The 17,639-nt window shown below is 33.7% G+C and overlaps 1 protein-coding gene across 12 annotated transcripts in view; it reads left to right on the forward strand.

Moving 5' to 3' along the window:
- TFDP2 (transcription factor Dp-2) overlaps positions 1-17,639 on the forward strand; it is a 190,471-nt gene that overhangs the window by 144,571 nt on the left and 28,261 nt on the right. For 10 of the 12 annotated variants that reach the window (XM_074191165.1, XM_074191169.1, XM_074191167.1 and 7 more), the window contains 2 exons: positions 12,660-12,822; positions 17,486-17,632. In XM_074191165.1, the coding sequence (XP_074047266.1) occupies positions 12,660-12,822; positions 17,486-17,632 (310 nt within the window). The remainder of the gene's footprint in view (positions 1-12,659; positions 12,823-17,485; positions 17,633-17,639) is intronic. The other 2 variants (XM_074191166.1, XM_074191170.1) reach the window with 1 other exon arrangement.

Consider the following 17,639-nt stretch of genomic DNA (forward strand, 5'->3'; position numbering starts at 1 on the left):
TTTTGGTTTTGGTTTTGGTTTTTTTGAGGGGGAGGTGAAAAGGTTTGGTCCTTCCTTGCTATCAACTGTGACTTCTTCCTGCTGTCAGTGTAGGAGGTCTTTGCCCTATTTCTCATTGTGGCACCTAAACTTCTGTTGTCTGAGATATCAGGAAAATGTCTTTGTTACAAACTTGCTCTAAAATAAAGAGTAAATTGTTGATGAATGAAAGCCTAAAAGTCTTCCTATTGAATAAATTTAAGAGTTTTAAGGGCGGCTAGGTGGCGTAGTGGATCTGGCTTTGGAGTCAGGAGTACCTGGTTCAAATCCAGTCTCAGACACTTAATTACCTAGCTGTGTGGCCTTGGGCAAGCCACTTAACCCCATTTGCCTTGCAAAAACCTAAAAAAAAAAAAAAGTTTTAGGGCAGAAACATTGACATCTCTTTTGGCATTCACTGGCTTAATTTCTTGGTTGTGTTTTGGAAGTTGGATGAGAAAGAGCTAATGGAGCTGGTTATATATTGTTTGCCTCTAATGTAGATGCTCTTATATAGTTCTGACTGAACTATCTTACACTGAAGCCTCATAAAAAGAAAAAGGAAAGTTCCTCTAAATGTTCATCAGGTCAACAATAATTTCCTGGGCATCTCCTGTGTGCCAGACACGTTGCTGAGCATTGGGAATACATGAAATGGCAAAGCACAGTAGTTGCTCTCTAGGAACACCCAGCCCATCAACCAGAAATAGAAAGTCTGAGCTGAAGGAAGGGGCTTCTTACAAAAGGTGCTATGTGAGGGAGCAGAAATGCGGCCCCACCCCCCACCATGGGGGGAGAGCCAGGGAAAATGCACTGAAGGCAGAGCTGGAAGGGAGGCCAGGGTCAGGGAAATGGGGGGGCAAGGAGTAGGAAGACTGACTAGTCATAGCTAATGGCTAACATTATAATACTATAAGATTTGGAAGTGCCTTATAAATATCTCACTTGATCTTTACAGCAGCCCTGAGAAATGGGTGCTGATATTATCTCTAGTTTACAGAGGAGGAAACTGAATTAGGCAGAGGTTATACTTGCCCAGGACCCACAGTTTCTGGGCCTACATTTGAACTCAGGTCTTCTTGACTTCAGGTCCAGTGCCCTGTCCCTTAAGCTGTCAAGCTGCCTGAAAGACTAAAAAGGTAAGGAAAGGGCCAGATTATGAAGGACTTTAAAAGCAAAACATAGGATTTTGTATTTGATTCTTGAGATAATAGAGAGCAATTACAGTTTATGGGGGGGTAGGGGTTTCATGGTCAGACCCGCATTTTTAGAAGATCATGCCATCTGAGTGGAAGTTGATTGGTATACAGAGAGAGATGAGATAAGAACCTCTGCAGGCTCCAGCAGGTGTGAGATGGTGGGGAGCATTTTGGAGAGATTTCACAAAAGGAGAAATAACAGTGCTTGACAACTCAACTTCAAAAGTGCATTTTGATGGACTAGATTGGGGGGGGAAGTAGGGGAGATTGAAGAGTCAAGGATGACACTAAGTTTTAGGCCTGGAAGACTGATGATTCCCTAGGTAGTAACAGGAAAATTAGGAAGAAGGGAGATGTAGAGGTGGGGGCGAGGGGGGGGATGAGTTCAGTTTTGTACATACTGAACTTAAGATTTTATGAGACTTCCATTTCATTATGTCTGATACACATTTGATGATGTGAAACCAGTTGTTGGGAGAGAAGCTCGGACCAAGCAAATAGTTCAGAGAATCATCTGCAAAGAAATGATCATCATCTCCATTGGAGCTGATGAGATCACCAAGTGAAGGAGTGGAGAGGGAGAAGAGAAAAAGACCCAGGACCAAGCCTTGGGAAATGTCCAGTTAGCAGGTCCAACCCAAATGAAGGTTGAACAAACAAGACCAAGATCCAAGGAGCATTTAGACTTGAAGAAAGAAAACCAGGATAGGGTAGTGTTGGCAAAACCTAGTGAAAAGTGGATCACTAGTTTCAAGGGCTACAGAAATGCCATCAAGTTTTTACATTTAAGAAATCACTGGCAACTTGAGAAAGAGCAGTTTTAATTGAATGAGAGTTTGGTAGCCAGACTGCTGTGAGTTCAGCCAGAGAACAGGTAATGGAGATATGTGAGTCTAGCAAAAAGTCAAATTAGCTTTGGAAATGAAATTAAGTAATTTGAATAGGTGGTACCTTTATATAGAAGATAGCTTCATAAGAAAATAAAATAGTTTGATTTCTTTGGTTTTTAATCATTCTCTAGTGTTGAAGTAGTATTCAATATAACTTTTCTGGAACTTGCCATCTTTCTTTTTTTCACTTCAGAATATTTTTATTTTATTTTATTTTTAATTTTAGAAAGGTTTTATTTTCAGTTTTACAATTTTTACCCCAATCTTGCTTCCCTTGCCCCACCCCCCACAAAAGGCAGTTTGTTAGTCTTTATATCATTCCCATAGTATGCATTGATCTAAGTTGAATGTGATGAGAGAGAAATCATATCCTTAAAGAAGAAACATATAGTATGAGATCTAGCAGAATTATATAAGACAAAATTTTTTTAAATTAAATTAAAAGTACATAGAAAGTCTTTAGTCTTTGTTCAAATTCCACAATTCTTTCTCAGGATACAGATGGCATTCGCCATCACAGATATCCCAAAATTGTGCTTGATTGATGCCCTGTTGGTATGACTTTCCATCTTTCTAAAAGTTAACTACCTCTCCCAGTATTCTGGGATGAATGTCGCATTTTAGAGAAATGACCTTTAACAGTTGTGATATATTAACCTTACTTTGATAACTAATATTTAAGTAAGAATACAATAAGAATTTTAATGCATCTTGTGTTAATGAATAATATTGCTAATTAGACTTTTATAAAAAGAATTTACTCTCAGTAATACTAATGAAAGTAAAAAACAGATAAACTTCTAGATTTTCATGGCCTCTCACAGATATATATCTTTTTAAAAAATTATTTGAATCAAGACTCACATATATATACCTACACACATTTATATGTACATGCATGTATATGACTATATAAATATAGATACAGTGAATGTTGTACAATTATTTGCTGTAAGATGATAAATGAATGATATCAAATTTGTCTGATATGTTAAAGAAAAAATTCAGAGTCCTGTTCCATCTATAATTTTTACATATCCTGAAATCTCATTTGGAATCATAAGCATAAAATAATAACAATCCCTTCATCTGTGTAATGCTTTATGTAAATTGCTTTTATATCATTTACCTCATTTAAAATCCCCTCCCCAAAATCTCCATGAAAGATATAGGAAAGATATAATTTTCCTTATTTTGTTGATAAAAGAAACTGAGAACCCAGAGAAACTGAATTACTTATCTATTATCTCAAAGCACATTTATAATAGAGAAAATCTCAAGTTTACAGGCTTTATACCTTCTACTATATTATGTTGCTTTTCTAGTGATTACCCATTTTCCTTCTTTAAATCCGGTTATTGAATTGAAGGTATTGTAACTTTTCTTTATTACTTCACATTGGTGTTCTCTAATATTCTCATTCCACATATTGCAGTAAAGAACAATTGTTAGAATTCTTATTATACTTAACTTTGATAAATATTTCTCAAAGATTTCAAGCTCCTGTGTCTAATCATAGACATCTTTAGGAAAGTAGACTTGGTAGTTCAAGTGGGATGTTGTTATGATAGCCATTACTGGTTTAGCCCCAAGTTCTAATTTTATAACAGGTAATTTTAACAGAGCCTGTCAATTATTCTTTTCAATTGCTATAGAAATATTATCCAGGATCTTTTTTTAGATTTTATCAATTTTTACATGTAGCATGTACATTTTATATATACTCTTGTTTTTCAAAAGTGACTCATTAGTTGGTGGGGTTGGTTATACAGAGGAGATCATTTGTGAAGACTGTCAGTGGTGACTAGGGCCATAAATATACCTAGACCTCTGCTGTCTATGTTATACCTTCCTTGCACCTTACCTTCCTTCCCACTTAACTGCTTTTACACACACACACACATTATATCAAAATTTGATTTCATGGATAAGACTTTAAAGGCACAAGCCCCTCTGCTTACCAAAAACAGTAGTACAGTTTACTAAAAGAGAACAAATATGAATTCCCCCCATTCTTTTAATCCTTTCACCTCCCCCCCAATCCAAATTGAAACCTACAAAATCTATGGAAAGAACTGTAACATGATGTATATAGATCACTACAGATTACCTCTACAGTCACAAATCACCAGTTCATCTTTAGAAATAGGAGTGCCAAAGGGAAAAGCACTGGACTGGGGATCAGAAGATCTATGTTGGAGGAATTTACTTGTTCTGTGACTTGGGGCATGGCATTCAACCTTCCTCAGTCATTGTTTGCTCATCTAAAAATGGGGTTAAAACAGATATTTTCCACTTAGTATGGAATCAGCTGGAAGGTCCTTTCATTTAATCCAGTTTCTTCATTTTTATGAGAAAACATACTAGTAATTAAGGTGTTTTACCTTAAGTTTCAGAATGGAAAAATTAAGATTTGAACTTGGTTCTTCCAACTCCAGAACCAGCATTCATGGAAATATTAAATAAAAGATAGTTAAAATAGGTCTACTAAATTATAAAATTGCACAAAAGCAAATTTATAATGGGAATACATCTGAATGCTTAACTCTATAGCCTTTCTTCTGATTATTTTCAATTTATCTGCTATAAAGTTTGTACATAGTTACTTGCATCTTATCTCCCCCATTAGACTGTGAACTCCTGACCTGGTGTATCATATTACAAGTTGTTACCAAATGATCACGTTTTTCACAGTGTTTTGTGAATTTAGATTTGGATTTTGGGGTATAGAGTAGGGTGAGAGGATTAAAAGAATGGGGCAAGTTCATATTTGTTTTCTTTTAGTAAATTGTATTATCTTTAGTAAGCAGTTTAAGTTTAAAGTTTAAAAATTTTAAAAATTTTAATATTTTTGACTAATAGATAATGATTATAGCACTTTTGGTGAGAATTGGTTCTCATTTATTAAAGACTATTATGAAAAAACATTGTTATCTGGTTAACTGAGACTGATATAAACATATAAGTTATTTGTATTACCATTTTCATAATATACTAACTGATCTTTCCAGTTGACCTGATCGGAGTGATCATTACATCCTTGACATTATATTTAATAGTATTTCCTAAAAAGTTTTTTATAGTAATTATTTGTGTACATGTTGTATCCCCTTACTCGATTATATTGTGAATACCTTAGGGGCAGAAATTATGTCTTATTTATCTTTTGTGTATGCTTCCACACTTATTTTTAAAATTAATTACAGGGGGCAGCTAGGTAGAGTAGTGGATAAAGCACCGGCCCAGGAGTCAGGAGTACCTGGGTTCAAATCCGGTCTCAGACACTTAATAATGACCTAGCTGTGTGGCCTTGGACAAGCCACTTAACCCCATTTGCCTTGCAAAAACCTAAAAATAAATAAATAAATAAACAGACAAATAAATAAATAAATAAATGAATAAGATTAATTACAATAGTATCTGTTAAAACATTTTAAATTGTAAGTAAATTCATATGGAGAAATAAAAAGTCAAGAATTTCCAGGGATTTAATGAAAAAAAGTGCAAAAGAAGGGGGCTTAGCCCTACCTGATCTAAAATTATATTGTAAAGCATCAGTCATCAAAACTGTCTGGTATTGACTAAGAAGGAGAATTGGTGGATCAGTGGAATAGACTAGGTGCAATAGCAGGAAACGATTATAGTAATCTGCTGTTTGATAAACCCAAAGAGTCCAGATGTTGGGATAAAACTGTCTCTTTGATTAAAAACTGCTGGGAAAATTGAAAGTTAGTATGGAAGAAACTTAGATTAGAGGAACACCTCACACCCTATTCCAAGATAAGATCCAAATGGATACAGGATTTAGACATAAGAAAACAATACTATAAGCAAATTAGAAGATCAAGGACTAGTTTACCTGTCAGATCTATGGAAAGGGGAGCAGTTTATGACTAAGGAAGAGATAGAGAACATCACTAAAACGAAACTAGATGATTTTGATTACATTAAATTAAAAAGCTTTTGCACAGATAAAACCACTGTAACCAAGATCAAAAGAATACAGAGAACTGAATCATATTTTTAAAAAAGCCATTTCCCAGTTGACAAATGGGCAAAGGATATGCAAAGGCAATTTACAGATGAGGAGATCAAAGCAATCCATAGTCATATGAAAAATTGCTCTAAATCATTACTTAATTAGAGAAATGCAAATTAAAGCTTCTCTGAGGTACCACCTCATACCTCTCAGATTGGCTGATATGACCAGAAAGAACAATGAACATTGTTGGAAGGGATGTGGGAAATCTGGGACACTAATACATTGTTGGTGGAGCTGTGAACTCATCTAACCTTTCTGGAGAGAAATCTGGAACTACGCCCAAAGGGCAACAAAAGGGCATACCCTTTGATCCAGCAATATCATTACTGGGTCTATACCCTGAAGAGATCATGAAAAGGGTAAAAACATCACTTGTACAAAATTATTCATAGCAGCCCTGTTTGTGGTGGCAAAGAATTGGAAATCAAGTAAATGTCCTTCAATTGGGGAATGGCTTAGCAAACTGTGGTATATGTATGACATGGAACACTATTGTTCTATTAGAAACCAGGAAGGACGGGATTTCAGGGAAGCCTGGAGGGATTTGCATGAACTGATGCTGAGTGAGATGAGCAGAATCAGAAAAACACTGTACAACCTAACAGCAACATAGGGGCAATGATCAATCTTGAAGGACTCTCTCATTCCATCAGTGCAACAATCAGGGACAATTTTGGGCTGTCTGCAAAGGAGAATGCCATCTGTATCCAGATAATGAATGGTGGAGTTTGAACAAAGTTCAAGGACTATTCCCTTTAATTTAGGGAAAAATACCTTATATCTTATTGTCTGATCTTGTTATCTCTTATACTTTATGTTTCTTCTTTAAGGATATGATTTCTCTCTCATCACACTCAATTTGGATCAATGTATACCATGGGAACAATGTAAAGACAGACAAATTGCCTTCTGTTGGGGGGGGTAAGATGGGGGGGGAAATTTTAAAGCTCAAAATAAATAAAATCTTTAATTAAAACATCTTTTTATGGAGGATCTTCAGATTTGTCTAGAACTTCAGACCCAGAATTTAAATTCCTTCACATTGGGGAATTTAACTTCCTTTACCCTTCTCATTCATATGGCTGAGCATAGACTGTTACCCACTCCCAGAATTCTCCTTAGGCTTTCTCCCCTCTGTGTCTGCTTACCCAGTTCCATTTGAAGTCCATGTCACTCGCTATCTCCTCCCCTAGGACTTTGGCTTTTTCACTTCTCTGAGGAAGTTACAGTCTCCATTAGGTTCAATGCGCTTGTTTTTCCTCCCTTCATCCACTATAAGCTCCATGAGGGCAGCAACTCTGTCTTCTCTAAATTGAGCTCTGCCCCTGTCAGAATAAGTTTTTAGTAAATGTTCACTGAATAAGTGAATGGACTCTCTTGCCTCAACAATTCCTTTACACCTGTGTTACTAGTTATATCATTTTTGGTAGTATTCATGATATTTTAGCAGTTTAAAGTCACAAAAAGTACTTCTCAATCATTAAAGATCCATAATTCCACCCAGGACAGAATTTTCCATTCCCTGTTTTCTTGAGGGTAAGAATCAGTCTTTAGGTCATTTTAGTATTTGGGGCAGTGGATAGAGCACTGGCCCTGGAGTTAGGAGGACCTGAGTTCAAATATGACCTCAGACAATTACTTAGCATAGGCAAGTCACTTAATCCCATTGCCTTAAATAAAAAATAAATAAACTTAAATCATTATGATATTTGAGGGGAAATGCCATGATGATTCATTTCTTATTACAAATTTGGAATTTAAAAAAAATTTTTTGTTTTCCAGAAATGTTGATTTTGATAGCTTTAAACCTGTGGTAATCTCTAAGCTCCATGAAATTTCATTAGTGGTTTCCTAAACTTTGACCATTTCAGCATAGCAACAGGAGCTGTAGTTGGTTACAGAGAGGCCCAGACAATGAATTGTGTAGAAAGTAACTACAAAAAATATGGAGTCATGAGGACCTGAGTTCAAATCCATCCTCAGACAATTAATACTTAGCTTTGTGACCTTGGACAAGTCACTTTAACCTCATTGCTTTAAAAAAAATTCAGAAAGGATTCTTTTTTGCATTTTGTTTGATGTTACTGCCATTCTTTTTTTTTTAGGGTTTTTTTTTTGCAAGGAAAATGGGGTTAATTGGTTTGCCCAAGGCCACACAGATAGGTAATTATTAAGTGTCTGAGACCAGATTTGAACCCAGGTACTCCTGACTCCAAAGCCGGTGCTTTATTCACTACACCACCTAGCCACCCCATACTGCCATTTATTCTTAATTTTTTTAAAAATAATATTATGATTTTTATTGATTTTTCAACTTGAACATAATGAATAAATTTATAATTTATCACAGTAAATCTGTAATATTTCACTTACAATTCCCTATACAAATTAGAAAGCACAAGAACTCAGTTAAATCTAGTATTTCAAAATGAAGAAACTTCTTTTAGGGGGTTATGATTGATAACTTGTTCTAACTTTTATTTTTCCACTGATTTAACTATTGTGAAGGTTCAGACTGCCTTATGCATATAAATACAGCTTTGGTACTAGGGGAATTCTTAACAGTCTTATCATATTTGGGACCAAGTTGAGAATGATATATTTCAAGGTTTCTACCAAAAATCAAATGTGTAAATGATAACTGGGAACCAGTCTCCTTACTCTTACTTCAACATGCTTTCCACCACAATCTGTTTAAGCAAAACTATCAAGAGAATAATTGTGTATTCTTTGGAAGGTCTCTTTCTCTTTCTGTTCTTAGCTTTCCTTTTCTGTAAAATGGCTTGTTAGGTCAAGCTATCTCCTTGGCCTCTTTCTACTTTAATTACTCTATTGTCTGATATGTTTCTGATTTTTTATGAGTAAAGAATATGACTGTATTCCCTCTAAAAATGTGATTGAGTAGGAGCTGGCAGATAAAAGAGCTCTAGATCCTACTGTTGCTTCAGTAGGCCTATGATTCTTGGTTAGTTTTCAGGGAATTTTTGAAATAGAGATGCACTTCTAGAAAGGGAAATACAGCTTGAAGTTACTTCCAGCAACTAGAAATCCTTCTATCAAGCTTGAATTCCCTCAGTGTTCCTTCCCATCCTTGTCACTCAGATGTTTACTTTGAAATTCTAAATTTCTAGCGATCTCTATGTTAAAAGATATTTTTTTGTGTGTGTGTGTAGTTCCTATCAAGTGGTCCTTTCTTTTTGAATAATGAAATTATGGACTTTTGGGGATACTTACATTTATTGTATCTCCCACCTGAGCCCAGGTTGTATCTTCAGTGGTATAATGTTTCAATTTCAATACTCTGCTGACAATTTAAATTTAATATATTTAAAAACTAGACTAATTGTCTTCTTTACTAAACTGTTCCCTACTGTCTGTGACACTGCTATATTGCTCTAATTACCTCATTTATAGAGTAATTTCTTCACTTTCACCTCCTAAACCTTATTCAGCAAATCACCAATTTCCACATGTTTTAGTCTGTCTCCTGTGTGGCTTTCTCTTTATTATCACTATTGCTGTTCTATTCTAAGATCTTATTCTTGGAGAGTTAATTAAAAACTGTCTTCTCCTTCTCTAATCATTTTCCCTGCCTTCCATCCCATATATTATCATCAACTTAATCTCTCTAAAACATTATTTCTTTATAATGCATTACTTACAGGTTACAGGATAAAAAATCTGAACTCTTCTGAGTACTGTCCATTTAAACCTTCACTGATTTTGTTTCATGTGAAATCTATATAATATTTGTTGTTTCACAGGCTCCATGGGATTCATAATTTTACAATAGAGCTTGAAGTACTCATTTCAGTACTGAATTCATGAAATTCTACCCGATATTGTAATTTAAAAGTCTCCTGGGTGTGTGTGTGTGTGTGTGTGTGTATATGTGTGTGTGTATACATATATATATATATATATGTATGTATTGTTAGAGTTGTACTTTCTGTTCCATCCAGCACAGCTGTAATAAGTACTTTATATTTATTTTTAGGAAGGTAACACTATTTTATAAGAATATAGCATTGAATAGATTCTACCGTAAATAGTCACACAGATGGCTTTTCAGCTATAAATTCTGAAGTTTTTCCCCCAAACCTTTGATTTTATCTTTATTTTTCATCATTTTATAGATGTTGTTTTGCGTCATTCTGTAGTATTCTCTCTAAGCTCAGGAGTATCTAACCTTTTAGCTCTTCTAGGCCACGTTGCCCAACAAAACTTGTCAAGGGCTGCATATAGAATTTGATATTTATTTATGACTACAATGTAACCCATAATAAAATGTAATGTTGTCTATATGAAATGGTTTTAAGGGTCACATGCAGCTGTGGGTTGGGCATACCTGCTCCAGATAAAGACTTTCTTTGTGCTAATATACTCAGCAACTTTTCTATTATTATAATTTTGATAAGGGGAAGTGAGTTAGCATTTCATAGTAAAATTGCTTTCTTAAAAATGTACCTATTGGGGGAAGCTAGGTGGTACACTGGTCCTGGAGTCAGGAGGACCTGAGTTCAAAAGTGGCCTCAGACACTTGATACCTAGCTGTGTGACCTTAGGCAAATCACTTAAACCCCATTGCCTTGCCAAAAAAAAAAAAGCAAAATGTAGCTTTCAGAACAGTATTTACCAAGAACTTGAATATTTTAAAGAATATTTGGCTTCCTTATATCATTTTTACACAGCAACAGAAAACTGAATTAATGCAATATCTGCATGCTTTAGTTTTCCACTTGGCAACTGCTGCAGTGTTCTTGTCAAATTCTGGTAGTATATGTATCAAAATGTACAATTGATTTTAAAGGCTATAATACAGAAAATGTTTGAATAGCTCAAAGAAATTTTAGTTTAAGCTTAGCCATTCTATCTGCCAGAGCACTAAATGTTGTACTTTGAAACTAATATAACTAATTATTCATAATTATAGATAAATGAAGAGTTGGGAAAAACCCTGAAAATATTTTAACAGGATTAGTTAGTAGCAAAGTAGACTCAATACAGTTCATTACTATTTCCTTCTCCTGCCAACCTTTTTGGGAAAGATGTTAATAGTAGCAAATAGGTAAATTAGAATCAATAGAGAATTTGAATAGTAGAGAATTTGTTCATCACATGATAAACCACCATGCCAGGACACTTTGCTTATAGATTAGTCCATAAGTTTGACTATGATTTTACTTTTATCTTGCAGAAGTAAATAACATTTCATTTGTTGTCTTTATATATTATTGTTTGGTAGTTTTGCAGTCACCTCTGACTCTTCATGATCCCTTTTGGGATTTTCTTGGCAAAGATACTGGAATGGTTATGAGTAGCCAGTAACCAAGTAGCCTGATGTGGACTCAGTCTTAAATCTCTGTTCTACAGATTGGACACTATTACTGCTCTGTAGAACAACAGATTTTTGTGGAGGCTCATAGTATTTTACTATAGTATCATGTGCACATCTTTAGAACACATGCTGGATTCTTTAAAATTCAGTCTGTGCTTCATTAGACCATTTATTAACAAAGAGCATATTCAGGTAATAACTTTCTACTTTGACATTTATGATAAAAGTCTATGTTTCTGATTTTGATTCAGACTTTTATATTTTTCTTCAGAGTTGCTATCACTGTAGGATTGTACTAATCCAGAAAAATAATCAGTGATATCTTCTTTCTATGTCTCTTTTAAGAGTTTATATATGACACTTCTTAAATGTACAACAAAATTTAACCATTCTTATTTGAAGGAATTTTTGCTGAGAAAGTATATATAAAACATGTTACAACACAGAATCATGTTAGCTGTCATTAATTGAAATAAACATCCCTGAAACATAGTAAATATTTTATAAATACTTGTTGAAAAATTAAAATGCTTGTCTTTTAATGACTGGCTAGTGATAGATGGGCTAGTCATTGATCATCAATAAAGTCATTATTGTTACTGCTTGGGTACCATGGAAAGAGTAAGCCACAGTGGGAAAATGCTACCAGTTGCCCTGTTATATCACAGTCAAAAAAAGTATTAATTTTTTATTACTTTAACTTTTATACATGTATATAAATAGCATTTCCTTTGTTAATTTCATTCTGAAATTAGAGAAATTATTAAAATGAGGCTTTGTTGAACTTATGTACAAGAAGATCTTGCAGTGTTTTATTGAAGAAACTATAGAATTTAAATCAAACACTAAAAGATGAGAACTTCTATCACATAAAGTTAAAGAATACATGAAATTCATAAGAGTGGTATACTTTTGGTTTTCACACAAAAAACAAAAATCTTTATATTTTGAAAGACACTAAAGAAATGACTAAATTTAAATAAGAAACTTTCCTGAAATATATAAATTGGATCTAAAAGTGACATTGGTCTGTTACTCCATTGTAGGTTTTAGAGACATATCAATAAGAAGGTTATTTAATAATAATGCAACTGAATGAATTTCTGTAAAGTGAGATCATTTATTTTTGCCTAATATGATTAATTTCTTAAAAATTATTTTTTCTTTTATAGAAAAAGAAGCAAAAAAGGAGATAAAAATGGAAAAGGCTTGAGACATTTTTCAATGAAAGTATGTGAAAAAGTTCAACGCAAAGGAACAACTTCATATAATGAAGTGGCTGATGAGCTGGTATCAGAGTTTACCAATTCAAATAATCATTTGGCAACAGATTCAGTAAGTAGATCATAAACTTGTTGAATATATTTACTACAGCAACAATGTTACCTCCTTTAAAGTATGTCTTAAATTTCAAGAGATCAGAAATATTTGAGAAATCTCTAGCTTTATTCTCCCTAATTTCATTTTCCAGATCTTATAAAATCTAGTTTTCCTTTTGAAATAAACATAGCTATAGTTTTTCCATCATTTATTTAGAAAGCCAAAAAGGTGCTAGGAGAAATATATTTTAAAAAACCACCCCAAGATGCTGATGATTCTGTTCTGACTGTCAACCCTGGACCCAGACCAAACACTAATATCCTAGGTATAACCCCCCCTGGCGCAACCCACTGATGGCAAAGAGTCTTCCGTTGCCAAAGACACTTCAGTGAAATAGCAAGATGTGAACCTTTTTAAGGTGAAGTGACAGCAGTGGGAGACCAAAAAGCTTATGAACATGGAGATCTTGGTGGCACCATGAAAGGTCTAACTTCTACTGAAGAGCCACATAAATGCATGCTCCCATCCAGTTATACAGACAGATGAGGGAGATAATGATACAGAGGAATATGCTGCTCTCCTCTAACTCCCAGACTCATTAATTTAGGGTAGCTTTTTTATCTTGGATTCTGGTAACAGCAAATATAGTTTGGCAGAAGTAGATAATTTATTCTGTGAGGATTTTAAATATTCTTATTTTTAGATTCAGTTTTTTAAAAACTACAAAAAGTTAGCATGCCAGGATATGTCTTAGTCTAGAAATCATAAATAAACCATAGGCAAATGAACTCAAATTTTAAATATTTCTTTACCTGCCACAAGAATTTGCTCTCTTTAGTAATAGAATTTTCCAAGATCTTTTTTTAAGGACCACAAAATTTATATAATAAAATCTTTTTAACTTCACAACCATTAAAACTGGGGGTGGAGTGTATGCTTGAGTGTAATTTTAGATACTCTTATTTTGTTTTTAGTCTTTTAATTTTACATATATGAAATGAATCTTTAATCAGGATTTATGAATTAATCATCAATTATCTTCTTAGAATGCTGAATATATTTATAGTAATAGTAATAGCAACAGTACTAGGATATATATTTGCGATGTAACAGCATCAAAGGTAATCTGAAAGATTAATTGTTTACTTGTAGTAATATCAACTACAAAGGAAAAAATTACTCAAATTAGACTTGATATAAATTGAGATACCTGCATAAACTGAAAACCAGGTTTTGACATTGATTTGATGAATAACCTGTACAAATTTAGTGAGCATTCACAGAAGTGCCACCTGTTCACATTGGTCACATGGGTATGGAAAGAAGTGAGCTAACATAGTTTGAACCTAAGACCATTAATGTTTGGTGAACCACATCACTACCTTAAATCACTCTTAGAGGGATGATGTTCACTGTCTTTTGACTTATTTTATTTGCCCTCTGAGTGCACAAGGAGCTAATTTCTTTCTCATATTTTGGGTGATTTACATCCATTCACTGTCCATGTGTAGGAATGGCAGTTCTGTATAGTATCATTATTCAGAAGCTTAAGAGAGTTAGTTTGTGATTAAAAGAACATGGGGTTTTCTATAAGAATTTTAGTCGATATTAGACTATTTATTCTTCTAATTTTAGATGTATGTCATTACACACATCATTGCTACCATTCTTTGCAAACATGATATGCTTAAAATTATCAGCTCATATCTGAAAAGTTGTGTAAAATAAGAAATGTTGTGTGTGTTTGTGTGCACAGGTACATACATATATGTTACTCTATGGAGGACTTCAGAGATGCGTACATGTGCTTGCCTATGTATCATAAATATATATCCATATATGTATACATGTGTGGATGTCTATTTGCATGGACCTATATCACAGTCTTGAATTTGACAAAAATTATAGTTTTTTTTTATTTATTAGTATTCAAACAACTGTACTATTTCTTATTTATGGTCCTACTCTCCTCCAGGAATATCCAGAAATCTTTGCTTTTCCTGAATGCTAAAATTTGAATTTCAGTCTCACAATGTGCAAATAGAACTATTCAGCTTACTGGTAATTTGTTTAGCTGTGGATACTGAAAAACATGGGTATCCTTGCTGTGATTGATAATCATCTGTGGACAAAAGTTTCCAATCCTGAGTCACTTTTAAGGGTGATTTGACATAGCATTATTTACAATGGTAGCATATTTCTTTTAAGCTACAGTATTTAGATTGCTATTAGTTCCTACCTAACTTAGGTTTCTAGATGTTTTGTTTTTATTGGTCAGTATGTTGTATAATTCAGTGTCAACTCTAATGCCATAAAACGACTTGAAAAATGTAAGAAATATTTCTTATCATTAAAATTTGAGATATTGACTATGGTATTAAACATCAACCTTTTTTAATGTTAATTTAGAGACGTCTATCCAATTTTACAGTTTGTAATAACTTATAATACCTAACAAAATATATTTAACAAATATACTTCACATCAGGATCTATCTTTTGATGGGAATATAAGGGAATGATTTTTGTAGTATTAAATGTTACCATATCATACCATAAAAGTTATACTTCTCATTGTTCTGAAGTTTTAGGTTGATTTAATTTTAGAATTATATACTATCTTTGTTCATTAACAAATTGTAAGAATATATTATATCAAGACTGATGTAATATTAAATGTTCTTGCTTTTACTTCAGGTGAGAATAAGTATCAAACCCTTTGAAGAACTCACAGTATTATATCTTGTCATACTAGATTCCCCAGAATATTGCCAAGGCCTTCTCATGTTCTTATTGCCTTATTGTCTCTTGATGCTCTCCCATGCTCCCTTAAAATTATTTAAGTTGACTTATTTTCCTTTGGTAGTCTCTTACAAATGCTTTGGAATAATTAACAATTAGTAATAATTAATCCTCAGTCAGTTTGATGGCCAATAAGCTCCCTGGTACCTATAAGTGATATAAGTTGCAGTAAACTTCTTCAGGAGCTCAAAAGTACAACTCCTTGTCTTATGAGTTCCATTTCCAATAAAATATTCCATTTAATAATACTTGCATTTATTTAAAGGTTGACATAGAATAGCATATGTATATATTCATATGCTTAAAGCTAGTTTTCTAGGAACTTTTGTTTAATCTGTACCTTAATGGCAATAGAGAAGGGGAAAGCTTGAAAGTAGTTTTGTGAAGACTGGGGAATCACCAAACATTTTTGATTAAACGAATTCAAAACTACTGTTTTCCATTAGGATCTATTGAGTTTACAGTGATATTATTGTGAACGTTTATGTGCCTCAGTCTGAATTTAACATTAATAAACTGTTTGTCTTATTCAAAATAACCTTATTCTATTCTCAAGCAAATAGTTTTAGTTTTGTTTTGTTGGTTCTTCCTTGCTGCTAACCACCTCAAGATTTTTTCCTTTTTCTAACTCCATGTATGCTTACTTCCTTTGATGAAAATAATGATATTATCTAGCATTTCACTGGAAATTAGAGATGGAAACTCCAAGCCTTTGTCCCAGAAAGTTTGACTTCTACCATCCTCTAGCATTTTGTTTTAAGGGGGTGTCTGGAGAAATAATTTGGCATTCAAACAAGAGAAGTATACACTTTATTTTTATTTATTTAGTTAGGTTTTTGCAAGGCAGTGGGGTTAAGTGGCTTGCCCAAGGCCACACAGCTAGGTAATTATTAAGTTTCTGAGGCCGGATTTGAACCCAGGTACTCCTGACTCCCAGGCCTGTGCTTTATCCACTACGCCACCTAGCTGCCCCTCGTATACACTTTAGTTATTGTTCTGCCAATATAGAAGGAGTAGATTTCTTATTAAGTGTATTTGTGAAATCACTTCAATAAACTGATTTTTGCCATGCACGTGATTATATGAGTAATCTCATCTTGAGAGAATTAATGGTGTTTCCAAAAATGAGTAGTTTATTTGCTTCTAATCTTCAATCAAACCAACTTTCTTTTTTTTAAATATTTATAAATATCTTTTGACGTGGTACTCCTTTATTTATGAATATATTCCTCCCGCTTCTCCTACTCAATGAGCCACCCACCCCCTTGTAACAAAGATTAAAAAGGAAAGAGGAAAAAAGTAGTTCAAAAAAAAATCAACAACACATCAGACATTTTCCCCACACACCTCTGAAAGAGGGGAGAGAGGTGTCTCTGGCAATAAACTTAGCTGTTTTAAATTCTACAGTATTCTATTTCAGTTCTTCTGTTCTGTTTGCATGATTATAGTCATTGCATGTAATGTTTTTCCTGCTTCTTCTTGCTTTGTTCTGTATCTGATCTTATAAATCTTGTATGCTTCTGTGAATTCTTCATATGTCTTTCTTATAGTACATTAACATTTCATTGCATTCATGTATTGCAAATTGTTCAACTGGTTCCCACTTGATTTGTATGTACTTTGTTTCTTTGCTTTCACAAAAAATACTGCCTTGAATGGTGGATAAATGTTAGACAATTTCTCATTTTAACCATTATTTTTCAAACTTTGTATTTCCAACTTCCAGTTTTCACAATTAAAAAATATTTAATTATTTATCACACTGCTGTGCTGATTTTTTTTCTTTCATTGTAAATGTTCAGATTGCTTTCTCTTTTGCCAGTATCACACCATAATCATACCATTTAAATTTCCTAGCTTAATATAACCTTTTTTAGCAGGCTTATGATCAGAAGAATATTAGACGCAGAGTTTATGATGCCCTCAATGTACTAATGGCAATGAACATAATTTCAAAGGAAAAAAAAGAAATAAAATGGATTGGGCTTCCTACAAATTCAGCTCAAGAATGTCAAAACCTAGAGGTAAGAA

This window comes from Macrotis lagotis, chromosome 6 (assembly GCF_037893015.1).
Source record: "Macrotis lagotis isolate mMagLag1 chromosome 6, bilby.v1.9.chrom.fasta, whole genome shotgun sequence".
NCBI lineage: Eukaryota > Metazoa > Chordata > Mammalia > Peramelemorphia > Peramelidae > Macrotis > Macrotis lagotis.